Source organism: Nicotiana sylvestris, chromosome 1 (assembly GCF_000393655.2).
Source record: "Nicotiana sylvestris chromosome 1, ASM39365v2, whole genome shotgun sequence".
Taxonomy (NCBI): Eukaryota; Viridiplantae; Streptophyta; class Magnoliopsida; order Solanales; family Solanaceae; genus Nicotiana; species Nicotiana sylvestris.
In genome coordinates this window covers 179,703,385-179,719,377 of record NC_091057.1, presented here as the reverse complement: position 1 = coordinate 179,719,377, position 15,993 = coordinate 179,703,385, and the positions used below count along the sequence as shown (strand labels likewise).

Here is a 15,993-nt window from a genome sequence, read left to right as displayed (position 1 = left end):
AGTAAATTTCAAGCCAATCTTGATTGGACATGTATGCTGGCATGACTCATAAATAATTGTACTAAGATCTTATCCGAATTGCTCATTCAATAATGTAAATGAAATTATTGCATTCCAAGTCATATATAACTAGGCTTCTAGACTATTGAGCTGACTTTGTACTAAATAGACTTGATTGCTATGACCTTTCTCTATTATCTATTTGCCAAACATTTAACTACTTTGAAGATAACGATGAACCAAGTTGTGACAATAAAAAGAAACTTCCATTATTTTATAATAAAAATAGCTCACATTTGAATTGTACCATTATTACGAGAAAAATATTTAAATAGACTGCTATATTGATTTAGATGAGAAGTACTTAAGATAGCAATTCAAAATGTGAAAACAATATAAAAGTATTTTTTTGTTTAAAACACAATATAGAGTAAATATCTATTCAATAGTTCATACTAATACTTTAAATTGTTGGAAGGACAAATTTTCTTCATAAGGAGAATATTTTAGCGGAGTTTTTAAAGGAAAAGTTATCCTATCGGAGTATTTGTTAATTAGACGGCAGAATTGGATGCGTCTAATAATCACAGGCAAGCTTTGCAATATTCTACATATAATTCACGTATCTACAATCAGACATGACGGGGGTGTAGCTCATATGGTAGAGCGCTCGCTTCGCATGCGAGAGGCACGGGGTTCGATTCCCCGCACCTCCATTTCTTTTACCGTTTTAAGACAGAAAACGGTAATTTCCTAGTCCATTTTGGCAAACGATCGAAAGATTCAAAATTTTCTCATTTCTGTCACTAGGTAATTTTCTCTTAACACTAAATAGATATATCTACAATAATGTTATTCAAGAAACCAAAATAAGACCTATACTTTCACCATTTTTGTTTCTTTAAGCAAACTCATAAATATCTACGAGCCCCGACATATATATTTTCGTCTTTATTTTCCTTCAACTCTCTCTCTCTCTGAGAACTTTTTTAACCTCACACCTCAAGAAAAGAGAAAATTATATTCACTAGATTCTATACATATTTTGTTTCTTTTATTCAAATCTTTATGGTATTACAAGTCATTGTTTTATATATATGGTTGTCTGTGATGGAAAGACAGAGACTGAAAAGGGGTTTCTTTTTCTCTTTTGTGTTTTTAGAATTTCAAAGCTGCCGCACATATTTCCAATTCTATATGCGTTCAGTTTGTTGTTCCTACAGATTCGCAAATATCTGTGTATGCCTTTTTAGATATTCCAGGGTCGGTCAAAAAACTGGAGAAATTCAAAACTAGTCACATTTACAAGTGGTTATTCAAAATTAGCCACCGTTTTAAAGGTAATCGAAATTTAATCAATTTTCATGTAAAGATAAATTTGAACGAAAATACTGTTTAAAATCCAGAAAAATACTCCAACATAAGTATAGTGGAACTTCAAGATATTATAATGGAGTTTAGCATAAGTATACCGGAACTCCAGCATAATATACTGGAGTTCCATGATAATATATCGGTCCAGCATGATATACTGGAAGTTCATGCACACAGGTGCTCCAATCTAAAGTATATTATGCTTGAATTTTTTGCGTGTAGGAGTTCCAGCATAATATGCTGGAAGTTCATACACATGTGCACCGATCTCTAGTATATTTTGCTGGAACGATCCCTGTTGCAATAAAATAATAATTATTTTTAATGACTTTACAAATACTGATTATTTTTTATTGACCAATTCGAAAGCTGACTGGGCGTGATGTTTCTCCAAAAACCGAGCTATTCCCAAGTGATAGTATGGTAGTCTGTGGATTTGCTTTACCTGTTCAAAACCATGTGCTCCTTTTTATCCTTTTAGTCCATACACTAGCCATAGTATTATTTTTCTTGCATTTCAAATCGGATGTCTTGGTTCAATGCAATTTCATTTAAATATCAAAATAGGAGAATGGTGAAAAATATAATAAAGAATTTTACTACTTAGTACTTTTTATTTTTTGTCTAATATAATATCGGCTTGAGCAACAGTAAAATTATCTCCTGTGACCTACATGTAATGAATTCGAGCTGTGGAAGTAGCCACTAATACTTGCATTAGGGTAGATTGTCTACATCCCTTGAGGTCCTTCCCTGGACCCCACGTGAACGCAGAATACCTTGTGCACCGAGCTGTCCAATATCAGTTTGAGATGAACTTACACGGAACTGACACCAATTTACTTAGGATTAAGGCGTATTAAAGAAATTTATGCCATAATAATAAGCCTAACTACCACAATTAGGGAGGTTATTTTTAGAAATAGGAGAATGCGCTCGCGAAAAATGAATAATTTTAGAAGACTACTACTCGGTCCTATGGCTGTCCAACGGAACGGGACGGGATCAAATTAACGGGACGGGACGGGATGGGACGACATTTAAGCGGGATGGTGGCGGGACGGGACAAACGAGACGAAACGTTCGTCTCATCCCATCCCGCTAACAAACGGGATGGGACGGGACGGAACGGGATGAGTTCGTGGGCCTTCAGTGTATTTTTTTTTATAAAAAAAACGTCTAGTTTTTTTAAAATTACTATGTTTTTAAAGTTTGCAACGGCTAAATATTTGACTTATTTAATAAACTTAAATGTTACTATGTTAAAATGAAAATTAGAAAACTAAGTAATGAATTATAAAATATTAAAACAAAAGACTTGTAATGAAATATTCTAGTAATTGTAAATTTATAATAGAGTTATAATTTATTTAATATAATTTCAAAGTATTAACTATTAAGTAACTAAGACAATTCATAAATAAAATTCAACGCTTAGAGCCTTTTATTTTATTAATAGAACTTTCAAATCTCAAATATAAATATAATTCTTTTGAAGAGCACCTAATCTACGCAGCCACCTTCTAGGAAGGGTTTTGTTTGAACTAGACCTCTTATTAGCCAATTACAAATTATCATACTAATATTTGTAAGCTCTTATATAGCTTCTTTGTAACTTATCAATAATATCTCTCGGACATTCTGCTGGAATTGGCAATGTTGATTGATGTTCCATGAGCTCCATGCCGCCATCGCTCCCAGTGGTTAGTATCTCATTGTATTCTTCTTCTTCCCTAGTGGTTAATTTTTCAAAACCAAGATTTCTTCTTTCTGCATTAATCAAATCTCTGAATAATACGGAAATCTCTAGACTGTCCTCCGCTAATGAATGTCTATGATCTCCAATTTAAAATCTTTCCGCGCTAAAAGCACTCTCCGCTAATGAATGTCTATATCTCGGGCCATAATTGAAAGTGTTAGAAAAGTCTTGCCACGCTCTCCCACCACGACAAAAGTTGTTCCTTGCCTTCTTCAGTCTTTAATATTTTCCAATCCTTGATTAAGATAAGAATCAAGTTCATGATCAATAGAGGAATCAAAACCTGTTATATCATCCATATCTTCCCATAAAACTTCTGCTCTAGACTTAGAAGTAGAAGGACCCGTTTCACAATCAGTTGTATCCATAGATTTATATTTATCAAACATTGATCTAGTATAAGAATATATGCTAGCTTGGAAGTTTTCGAGAGATGGTTGTTCATTTTCTTGAATTTCTAAATTCTCATAAATTTTACGAACAAGTCCCTTTGCACCTCTTAGTTTTAAAGATGAGTTAAGTAGAGTAGAAATTAAATAAACTTCGGGAATAGGGAAAAAATACTTTTTAAATTTTGAAATCATTTCACTAATGGCTGGTGCATAAGTTGGATTTGTTTTTTACTTACCAAATACAACAGAAATTCCACAAATATACCATAATATTTGTGTAACAGTAGGATAATATATACCAAAAAATTATTTTGTAGCATAATAAAAAATTTCTAAAAATTTAGTAAGATCTCTGATCTCATCCCAATCAGAATCAACAATTTGATCAACAGGGTGAGCATTATGCATATTAAATACTTTTTGGATAGGCACTCGATAATCATAAGCAACTTTAAGCATTTCATAAGTAGAATTCCACCTAGTACAAACATCTTTTGGAACTTTTCTAAATGGAAGGTTAGCACTAGCACATTGTTGAGCAAATTCACGAATTCTACTTTGTTTATGAGCACAAAAAATATAGCCACAAGCATGTTGTATTTTATTACAAGCATCAGAAAATAAATTAAGACCATCTTTTACAACCAGGTTAAAAATATGGCATGCACATCTAACATAAAAAATTGTTGGATTAATTGGACAAAGTCTAGATTTTAGGCTATTTGCTGCGGTTGTGTTAGAAGAAGCATTATCTAAGGTGATAGTTAAAACTTTATTAATGAATCCATAAAAATCAAGTATTTGTAGAACAATAGTTGCAATATATGCTTCAGTGTGTTTTGAATCAACAAATTTATAACCAATAATACGTTTTTGCAAGTTCCAGTGATGATCAACCCAATGAAATGTAACAATTAAATATTTCACAACCATTAGGACTACGGCCTATATCAGATGTGATAGACACTTTACAATCTAAGTAAAAAATACACAACGAATATACTGAAGATATTCGGTTTGAAATTTAAAAACATCATTTCTAACCGTGGTCTTAGGAAAACCTTGAAAAGCAGGGTTATAAGTTTCTTGTATATAATGCACAAAAGCAGGGTGAGAAGGGAAAGTAAAAGGTAAGCCACAGACAGCCACCATTTTTGTTAAGTTCTCACGATCTCTATCTTTGTTATATTTGCGTAAAACATGAAGAGAAGTAGGGTCAAGTTGTTGTTGAATTTGATAAGAACCAGATCCACTAGGAGTGTCAGTACTGATGGTAGGATCTATAATTTTTCTGGCTTCTATGTTAGCTTGTATCCATAAAGATTTGTGATCCCTTATTAAGTGTCTACTTAAACCCCCCGTCCCACCACTTGTTGTGTGTGCAAATACTTGCTTACATTTTTCACATATAGCACGATGATTGACTTTATGATGTTTAAAAAATTTCCATACAAGTGATGTTTTGGGACGTTCAGCCTTAGGCTTACCCCTTACAGGGGGTACAAGGGGTAAAGCTCCAGACTGAGATTGACTCTGAGTTGGAGCTTGTGTTGCGGGACTAGTGGGTGTTTCATCTAATTCTTCTTCCTCATTTTCTTCATCCTTATTTTCTTCATCCTCAACAAAAATATCATTGCCAAATTGTCTTTGTAAAGTTTCATGATCTAATTGTTCTCCGACATGAACATCATAAAATGTGGGGGGTTGGGAAAATCAAGTTTCATCAACATGAGTCATTTCATCAATATGCTTTCTAATTCTAGTCTACGAGAAGGGTTAGGATTAGGATTACTACTACTTTCAACTTTACTATTTTTTTTACTGCTTTTTTTAAAAATACCAAATACATTTTTAGGTGCCATAATTTAAATACGAAATTAAATTAAAAAAGCTAACACAAATATTAATCACACAAATGAAATACGAAAATATAACACGTAAAGTAAACACAAAAATTAAGCACTAAAATGATACGCAAAAGTTATATATTAAAATTAGGAGATGGAACGAGTGCACCGTGATTAAATATTGAAACTTGAAGAAATTGCCCAAAATATTGTTCCAAATACTTGACGAATTAATTTGAAGCTTGAAAGTTGCTCCAAAAAATTTGCCCAAATACTTGAAAGTTATCACTTGATACTTGATACTTGATAGTAACAAAATTGAGAGAATAATATAGAATATAGATAGAATATTAGAGTGTAAGAGATTTGAAAGAGAAGATTGATTTTTTGTGGGAAAAAATGAAGAAGAATGGGGAGTATTTATAGTAAAAATAGGGCCAAAGTGTAATTTAATAAACTTAGGGGTTATATTAAAAGTTTGGGAGGGTTAGGGGGTGTTTCGGGAGGGGGGGGGTAGGGGCTGTTTGGACCGCTGGCAACGACTATTTTTGCAATTTAAGTCGTTGCCCAATGGCTAGTTTTTTCTTAAAAAAAAACTAGCGGGATGAGACGGGACGCGAGAAGGGACGGGACGGGACGCGGGACAGTACGGGACGGAACGAAACGAGACGAAATGGGACGGGACAAACGGGACGAAATGGCCGTCCCGTCCCATCCCGTGTCCCATTTAACATTGGCCCATCCCATTTAACTTGAAGCGGGACGGGACGGGACGCGGGACGGGCCCGTCCCGTTGGACAGCCATACTCGGTCCATTGTTCTTCCTGTTATAAGTAGGTTCTATGAGTGTACTAACAGATCATTAGCCCTCAATTAAAGAAGGGATTTTTTTTATTCCTATACACTACTGAAAACTTTATTAACCTAAATGTTCATGTTTAGCTAATTACCCTGCATAAACAAGTTGTGTTTACAAAATATATACAATCCACCTTAAAATGCCCTCAATCCATTATTTGTGTCTTCAATCAAGGGATTTAGTTACACCATTTTCCTTTTTTCTCTCCTCTCTCCCCCCCTTCTCTCCAAAATCGGAAGCATAAGGAAAAATATTAAGTTTTGATAACAAATTAAATAAACGACAACCTTCATGAAAAATCCAATTAGGTTATGTAATGCTTAAGTTGAGATCGGAAGCCTTTCTTGAAGATTTTCATAGTTATCTAAAGAATTTTGCACCATTCCATGTTAGGATCAGAAGAAGAAATGTATGGTTTCAAAGCAAAAAGATCAGATTCATCAGTGCTAATATTGGGAAATGTAATTGTAGTCCATTACTCTAGGGACACCTTTTGCACTCTAGGGAAATATCGGTTTTCTATAAGGAAAAAAAAAAACAAAAAATCCACAGAAAAAAAAAAACAAATTTCTGAAATTAGTTTTGAACACGTCTGCTTAAGCGAAATAAAATGGAATTAATCGATACAAATTTGGTGAATTCAATCATCAGGTACTAGTTAAGTACCATAAATATAAATTTTATACAAAATTTATACAATATATCTTTTGTATATTTTGTATCTGATTTATACATAGTAAATTTCATAGATAAATTATATATTATACAATTTATCTACAACTTTCACACATTATTTCTACCCAATTAAATATAACTACAATAACATACAACTCAAATACAAATTTTATACAAAATTTATACAATGTCTTTTGTATATTTTATATCTGATTTATACATAGTAAAAATAAATTCATACAACTAATTATATATTATACAACTCATCTACAACTTATTTACAATTTTCATACATTATTTCTACTCAGTTATATACAACTACATATCTTAAAACTTAAATACATTTTTTACACAATATTGTTCAACTTTCATACAATAATTATATATATAAACAAAATATAATTTTTCTATAATTTTACTACAATTTCGTAAATATAATGTATGTCATGTCTTCTTCGAGTTTCAATCTGAAATTCAGCCAAAATCAAGTCTAATCTTCACCAAAATACCCTCACAATTGAGATATAAACTCCAAACCATATTCCCAATTGTTTGCAACAACACCCAATCCAAACAAATAATGGTTTTGAAAACCCAAATTCGAATTCAAAGCTTCAAAGCTTTTTAATGGCTGTAACAACAACATACCTAGTAAAATCCCACTAGTGGGTCTGGAATGGCGGTCAATGGTAGAATTTTTGCTCTCTTTTTCTTTGCTTTACATTACTGAAATTAGGGATTGAGAGATAGAGAGAGACGTAGAAAGAATTCTCATTTCTTTGCAACAACACCCAATTCAAACAAATAATATTTTTTGAAAACCCAAATTCGAATTCAAAGCTTCAAAGCTTTTTTATAGTTATCAATGGTGGAATCATGGGTGAGTGCAAGATGCGTGGGGGAGGGGGTGGGATGTGGAGAGAGAAACGTAGGGGGAGTGGAAGATACGGTAGAGTTATTTTAGGACACTAATTATTATCATTAATTCCCTTAAAATGTACATAAATAGTAATTGGGTATATAAAATATAATTATAGTAAAACTTGAGTAAGAAGGGTAATAAAATTTCCAATAGTGTATAGGTATGTAAAAATCCCATTAAAGAATATGGAGATCCCAATAATTCCTTCTTGTAGCTACTCGTGGCATTTACTTAAGCCTCCGAGATTCCAGCAGTGATGCGTGAGACGAGAAAAAGGGAAATTCTAGGTGTCAGTTGTAGAGGATTCCACATCACTAAACTCTACTCCCTCCCTCCGATCCACAATAAATGACCAATTTACTTTTGACACGCCCATTAAGAAAAATACTAAATTCTATACAAAAATACCTAATATGACTAAACTACCCTTAATCAAATATTTAATGTGAGTAAGAAAACTTTTTAGGGATATGCACATAAGGGTAATTTTGTAAAAATAAATTGAATTTTTTCTTGATTATATAAATGGACACTTATTTTGGACCAAAATTAAAAAGCAAATTGGTCACTTATTGTGGACCGGAGGGAGTAATTTGTAGACAAACACAAGATATGATATTTCAACATTTGAGGTAGATTCCATATCACAAAACTCTAATTTGTTAGTCAAACACAAGAGCTTATATTTCAACATTTGAGGTAATATATTGACATATTTCCATTTTAGGGGTGGTCTGCTTTAATCAAAGTCAACTGACTCACCTCAAATACGGGGTTCGCTTTCATCGAGCTGGTCGCTTGAGTCTATAGGCTACCTTTCCTATCCGCTTTTCTGCAAGCTCTACTTTCAGACCGAGCCAAGCCTGTAAAATACTTGAAATGCCGATTATACTGGGTATGTTGTTGTTAATACTTAAATGGGCCAATTGGCATTCCACTCACTTTATTGAGAAACTATGGCATACACTTGCGACAAGCTAGGAGAAGCTGATGACAATGAACATGGTTTTATACCAATCAACTTCTAAGTTGCTGCCTTCATCCTATTCCTCTGGATTGCTAGTATGCCTTTTGCCCAAAAGCAACTGTATCCACTAGACACGAGTCCCAGAGACTTGGAAAGGGCATTCGTTCCTCTCCTACCTTAAGCTACAAAATCTTTTCCTTTTCTCTTGTCCCTGTGAGCCAGTGCCCGATGACAGTATGGTTGTGAGAGTGGAGGGTGGTGGCAGGCAAAGATCAGGTCCGCTCCAGCCACTTGCTCCATCATAATTGTGTAGGAACATCCCTTGAACTTATGAGACATTTGCAATCATTACAGACATTTACAGGATACAAGTGCTCCGTGGTAAGACCAGACCCCAACTAGAGCAATACCAGGAGCTAATAAGGTACCCACTTCGCGTTCCTGACTGCCTGAGGCAAAAGTCATGTTTTGGATGACATACAAATGACATTAGCCACCCTTCATCAAGTCTATAAGCAGCTGTTGGAAGTGCGCATTGCTTCGTCAGCATCAAATACGAAGCAACCGATAGACTGAGACCTACCAACAAACAAAAAAAAGAGGCAGGCTTAGCACAAAAACTTGACACAAACAATTGAAAAATAGTAATCTAATACAAAAAATCTTGAAGAGTGGCATACGTATTAATGCATAACTACATCTGAAATGAAGCCAATACCTAAAATGCTCGAAGATCATTCCACACAGTTCGACTGTAATCATTGATGTATGCCAAGGAATCCTTCAGAGCATCCACAGCTTGACTTCCAGATTTTCATCGTACCAAATGATATTTTGAAGTTGTTATTGCCAGGTAGTGGACATGGAGGGAGATTGTTACCCTTTGGAGCAACATTAAATTGTCTTTCAGCTGTGCTTGAACCATGATCAAAGTGCTGTAAAAGTTAGATCTGAAGTTCCAGTATTTGCATATGCAGATTCAAGCAAGGAACATGCAGCAGTTTCTCAAGAGGCATCATAAAGGAAGAACAGGAAGCAGTTGCAGATGAGAGTATCCTACCTACAGCCTTCAAGTTGGACCCTCAAATTCGCTGCATAGACTGCATCAGAAAACTACCAATCCTCCCAGTTACAAGGAGATCCAGGATGTATAAACAAGATTATCTAGTTATGCCTAGAAAAAGCATTAAACAAGATTTCTAGAATATTTCTCACCTATAATTGCTTGTCAATTGCCACGTCTCTTGAAATGAGGAAGCCAAAGTTCCAACATGGCTCTTGTGGCTAAGGAAACTAAGCTCCAGTTTACCTCAGAGCTTCTTCAATGTTATCACAGAATATCATGAAAGGAGTTCGGGAGTTGGAAAAAGAATAGTGTTCAACAGCTCAAATCCAAGGTGTCCAACCCTCATACATGTTGCAAAGATTATCTACACTTGTTGCTTGTTTGAGCAGATAATCCACTTGTTCTGCAACGCTGATTTCCCTGAGGAGAAATAAAAGCACACATGGTCATTCACATTTAATACAAGATACTTATCTAAAATTTTCATGGGAAGGATATACCTGTTATCAGCTACATCTCGACCATCTAACTTCATCTCCACTCTCCTTAAAATTGACAATGCATATGCATTTTTACCTAGGAGAACAAAAACAATATATATATATATATATATATGTAAAATTTATAAGCAGTGTAACCATTCATGAAATGCTATTGAATAATCAAAAGTACATTGAAAACCAAAGAGCCAGAGAATACAAGAAATTAAAAAAAGCAGCCCGGTGCACAAGGCATCCCCCATTCACGCAAGGTCCAGGGAAGGACCGCACCCCTATTACTAAGACTGATTTAGCACCCAATTGGACAGCCCTTCAGTATTTTGATACGGTTAAGAAGGCGACAAACCTTACCATTAAGTACCTAACAACAGAAGTTTTCTGACACTTCCTTTTGTTGTTCAACATGAAAAAACAATTTTATTAATTTCCAAAGAAGTCCTCTGGGTAAGCTGTCCTCTATTAAATATTTAAGTAGAATTCAGCAAGATAGAGCGCCTCAATCCTATGTAGGAGGAGAGTTAATTCGCTTAGGGTATTTGGCTTTCCAAATCAAGGCGGGCAGGAAAGCATGGAGAAAATGGGATCAACCAAGAAGCAATACAAAAAATTGAACGGAAATATGCTTGAACATTCCACATTTAGAACTCCGCCGTCAGAAAAGACCAATAGAAGGTAACTTCACATACTTCTGTATTAGCTTCTCTTTGAAGGTCTATACAAAAAATTCTAACATCTGAGCCATCTTGTTGGACAAGGTATTTAGTTTTTTATCACTTTGCCCCTTTTGACCAGCTCAAAAGTTAATGCTGTTGAGTTGTCCCACATTGGTGGGATTTGAGGTCCTTGGTCTCCTTATATGGTCTTACGCACTCCTCGCCTCATAAGCTAGCTTTTGGGGTTGAGTTAGGCCGAAGATCCATTTATCATGGTATCAGAGTCAGGTCCATCCCAATTATTGTTACCGATGTTGAGCTCCCATTTATATTGTTCATGCTCCAGTTTGCTGGGCATGAGGGGGGTGTTGAGTTGTCCCACATCGGTGGGATTTGAGGTCACAATCTTCACTTCATAAGCTAGCTTTTGGGGTTGAGTTAAGCCCAAGGTCCATTTACCATTGTGAGAATACACGGGAGAAAAATCTATCTTATTAACAATGATACAATGAGCAAAAGTCGCCGGAAAAATTTGAAAATAGTGAGACTAAGCCGAATTCTACACTACAAAATAAGTTCTAAAACACCACCAGAAAACGGAAAACCTTTCTGGAAAGTACTGTTCACGCCGGAAAAAGTGCACTATTCATGCCGGAAAAATAAAATTTGTCAGAATTTGATGTAATTTATATGGGTAGGCTCGGAATTACTAGACGAGTAAGTTGTCCTGAAGAAATTTTGTCAAAAAGAGGCTGAAATGGCTCACGCGCGCCAAAAAAGTTATTGTAGCTCGCCGGCAGCGCGTGGAGGCGCGCGAGTGACTTTCTCCCGGAGCGATTGACTGAGGTTTTGTTTCCTAACTTTTCCGAACAAGACGGCAGTGTTGGTTTTCGCACAACATTTACCGATGAGGAGATAACGCAAATCAATCTTGAGTCGTCAACCGGAAAGACACGATGATTGACTTTTCTGTTCCGATGGGACTGGATTTCTTGAGTTTGATAGCACAAGGGTTTCGGATCTGATGGTGGTACTGGTATTGCACAGTACCACTGTAGCAGCGATGAATCCTGGGAACAAGACGAAGTTGCCAGAAAATTGCACGGCGATGAGATCTTTCTTTCCGGATGTCGCTGGAATGACGCACAATGGTAATTTTCTCATTGAAGCTCTGATACCATGTGAGAATGCACAGGAGCAAAATCTATTTATTAACAATGATACAATGAGCCCTATACATAATACATCTTCTACTCCTACTACATATGGGATTAGGACTATTTATAACTATCTAACAAATGCAATGAAGGGTCTATCCCAACCTCATCCACTCACTTAAGGAAAATTTTGTAACATGCAAGTAGGGTGGCAAACGGTTGGGTCGGATATGGACAGGTCGAAAACGGGTAATGCAAAAACGGATAAATTATCCGACCCATATTTAATACGGATAAAAAAACGGGTTAAGCGGCGGTATCCATGACTCCTTGAATATGATCACTTTTGGGAGAATTCCTAGTCTCCCAAACTTGAGAAACCTTCAATTTGAGGCTTTACAAATGTAAAAGTTAAACCCATTAGTTATCCATTCATTATCCATTTTCTAAGTGGATATTATGGTTCTTATCCATATTTGACCCGTTTTTAAAAAGTTCATTATTTAACCCATTTTTTAATGGATAATATGGGTGGATAACTGTTTTCTTTTAACCATTTTGTCACAACTACATGCAAGCAATACCAAAAATAATCTGTTTGAGGCAGGCGTTAACAGCAATTATTGGAAGAAAAAAGTGAACAAGTGTAACTCAAGCCCCTCTCTCAACGATCAATAAATTCTCTCAATTGCCATAACCCAAAATAAAGAATACCCATATTAACCCCCAATACTCCTCCCTACTGAGGAAGCACTATTGCACACAGCCTGGCCAGCATTCTTTAAGTGTGACCAGTGCAAAACCATAAAATTAGATTCAGTAGAAAGTTTCATATTAGAACCCTGTAAGAACAGGAAGTCACTGCTACTAAGGCCCCCAGTGATACAAAAACAAGGTAAAAGAGTATCACTGATATAATTTTAACCTCCCAAAAGACGAAGGTGAAAGGGATAGCTTTGGTAGGCTGTACTAATATCTTTAAGATATTCCATTTTAAGAAATTTCCACAATCACTTCCTACAGCAAAATACTTTGTGATAGAATCTGTTGAAAAAAATTCATTTTCCTCAGACCTACTCACCAATTCAAAAGTTACTCCTCAACTTATAACCACCTCCCACAGGAAAATCATGCCCCAGAATTTCAATTCAGGCAGCCACAACTTTTAAGACCCAAATAGAGAATTAATGGCTAGAAAGGCATGTCTGGGAAGTGAATAATTCGCCGGCTTAATAGGAAAAGAGGAACTTCCAGTCTTCTTAAGAAGTTCTTGCTACTACTAGTCCAAAGGTGAAAACCTTGAACTAACATGTAGAGCCCTCTAAAAGAGGTAAATGGCTAATCAAGAAATTGCAATCAGCTGTTGGAACTAGACAACTAGTATGAAACAAGTATATAACCCACTCCTCGAGGCTGGTAACTACTCGACAAAATGTTGTAAACTTATTTCCTCATGACAGGACAATGGTGTTGTTTGACTATGCCACAGAAGTCTTGAGTTTTTAACTATCAGGAAATTTAACCACATGAACCTAAAAGGTCAAGTTTAGACATTATGAACATTCAGTAATAATTGGACAGAAACTGTTGATAAATCCTCACCTCTGGTTGTTCTGCTTGCAGCCTCTATATTGATAAATGAAGTTTCATGAGCAGCCTCCTCAACCTTGTCTTTGCTTGACAAAGGTTCTTCATTTCCAAGCAAAAGTTTCATCTCAAACGTCTCCTGATCCAAACAATAAGAGTGTCAATAATTGGAAAAAATCAGACTGTCGCATCGTGCAACTAAAGACACAAACCTGTGTCTTTTCAGATTCCGGCTGTGGCAATCCTGGAAGTGCACTTCCAACTGAGGAAACATTATGTGAGTATTCTCTTCTTTCTGTGTCATCAAAACAATGTGGAGTAATTGGATCGGTCAAGTCTGGGCCATTGGAACTATTGGCAAGACTAACTTGAGATGATGTAGCTGCAGACTCTGAGCTGCTACTGGTCATGCTATCAGGGGGAGATATCCATCCCTTATCTTGCAAAGACAGTCCACTAACATCAAGAAAATCTGTGCTGCTTTTTCTGTCTGATTGGGAGAAGATTTCATTCTTGCCTTCATATTGATCAGCAAGATCTGGCCTATAGGAATTGAGATCCTCTGACCTTGCTTCCTGGCTTTCTCCTAACCCCTCAAGTGCCTAAATCAAATAACAACTTATTAGAATCTTAGAAAGAGCATCTGCAAAATGCATGTTTATTCTCTTTACAACCTTATGAAGATTTCCTGCATGCAGACTTGCGGATTGGGCTAGCCTGGTCAACATTGAATAAAGTCCCTCGACAGAGATTGTGAGAGATTGAACCAAGGGCTTAAAAACTTCATAAGTTTTTTCAACTTTAACATGATAAGACTGGAATATAGCTTGTCCATGAACAGGAGATATTTCCTTAGTTGCCTCTCTTTCCTTTGTCATAGCTTCAGTCATGGTAGCAACATCCTTACATAATAAAGATTCAAGTGGAAGTAGGATGCCATTTGCCTGTCCATCAAGAAAATAAAATAAGTGGTATAATGAGAAGGAACCTTGGAAAAATTTGCCACTCGAATGAGACCATGAAATCATCTCTCTAGTATCACCACCTGCCTAGACTCCCCATTCCCCCGATAAGAAAATAGGAGTAATCTTTTTTATGGTAATGAGTGTTAGATTACATTGCCACCTCCCCATTATATGGAGTTATGGACTGAAACTGTAGGAAAAGACGAGTAAATTAAGAAGGAAAAATAATATGAATAGGGAAAGGAACAGACAAAGGAAACATCATCCATTTCTATTGCTCTGTCGCTTTACAATTTTATTTTGCCTCACTTTTTTCTATGTGACAGACCACAAAGTATAAATGACACCTAACACTGTTAGAAGATGCAGTATCAGAATGTGCCTGCTCGGAATAAGGACAAGTATAAAACAAAAAAGTATAACTACAATCTGCCTCTGCTGCTACAACTGCCTCCTGCTCCCACCTCTCCACCTCACCCAATTAAGATAAGAAAGGAAGCGAAACAAATGAGAGTAGAGGAAAATAAGAAAAATGAAACCTTTGATAGATCTTCCATGAGAGACGAGTGCAAAGCAGTTGCCTCTTTTGCTATACTGTGAACATCATGCACACCTTCTGTTACCGCCAGAACCTTTGGAAAAGGAAAAAATATCAACAACTAAAAAGAATTACTCATTTTCGTTATGTGTTTATATCTGGATACTGCAGTCACAAAAACTCGTTAAACCTTTGTTGATGAATAATTATTACAGCACTTAAGGTGATGCTTCTAATATAAAATGCCTCCTTTATGCACACTTGCCCAAGATATATAATTTATAAATATGCTCAATAACACTTCAAGAAATCAATGAGAGTCAAGGTCAAAGGTCAACCTAGAGAAAGCTTGACCATGATTCACATCAAGAGTGACATCTAGGACTCTATAACAGAATAACAACATTATGGCAAGGTAAAGGAATCTAGGAATCTTATTGTATGACCAGACATACATTTTGAAGGAGAAATCCAGCAAAAGCCACGTCCAATGTTGTAAAAGGCGAGACACCTAGCTTAGTTTGGACTTGTCTGAAATTATTCTGTGCTTTTACAAATTTTAATCTTCATATTTCTAGAATTACTTACTGAAACTTCCCATAGAGATCCAGCCCTTGGTCTATGATATTTCTACCTATTCATTTTCTTGGTGGATTCAAATCTAACTCTTGCTGCTGAATTATGAGAATAAGCTACACAGGTGGAATTAAGGATGCATGCAGCTTAGGAGAA

General features: G+C 35.8%; 1 protein-coding gene and 1 non-coding gene across 11 annotated transcripts in view; one reads left to right on the top strand and one right to left on the bottom strand.

The window, feature by feature from the left end:
* The first annotated feature begins 643 nt into the window (after window positions 1-643).
* Window positions 644-716, top strand: TRNAA-CGC (transfer RNA alanine (anticodon CGC)). The gene has a single exon. It is a non-coding gene; the product is annotated as a tRNA-Ala (tRNA).
* Window positions 717-2,853: 2,137 nt separating this feature from the next.
* LOC104240409 (uncharacterized) overlaps window positions 2,854-15,993 on the bottom strand; it is a 30,691-nt gene continuing 17,551 nt past the window's right edge. Inside the window, exons 11-21 of one of the 10 annotated variants that reach the window (XM_070171667.1) lie at window positions 15,263-15,355; window positions 14,433-14,702; window positions 13,971-14,360; window positions 13,774-13,897; window positions 10,362-10,437; window positions 10,011-10,281; window positions 9,856-9,908; window positions 9,514-9,710; window positions 8,771-9,374; window positions 8,591-8,691; window positions 2,854-3,368 (exon numbers count right to left, since the gene is read on the bottom strand). In XM_070171667.1, the coding sequence (XP_070027768.1) occupies window positions 10,182-10,281; window positions 10,362-10,437; window positions 13,774-13,897; window positions 13,971-14,360; window positions 14,433-14,702; window positions 15,263-15,355 (1,053 nt within the window). In that variant the 3' untranslated portion in view covers window positions 2,854-3,368; window positions 8,591-8,691; window positions 8,771-9,374; ... (1 more) ...; window positions 9,856-9,908; window positions 10,011-10,181. Of the gene's footprint in view, window positions 3,369-8,441; window positions 9,375-9,513; window positions 9,731-9,855; window positions 9,909-10,010; window positions 10,282-10,361; window positions 10,438-13,773; window positions 13,898-13,970; window positions 14,361-14,432; window positions 14,703-15,262; window positions 15,356-15,993 lie in introns of those variants that run through there. The other 9 variants (XM_009795269.2, XM_009795266.2, XM_009795253.2 and 6 more) reach the window with 9 other exon arrangements.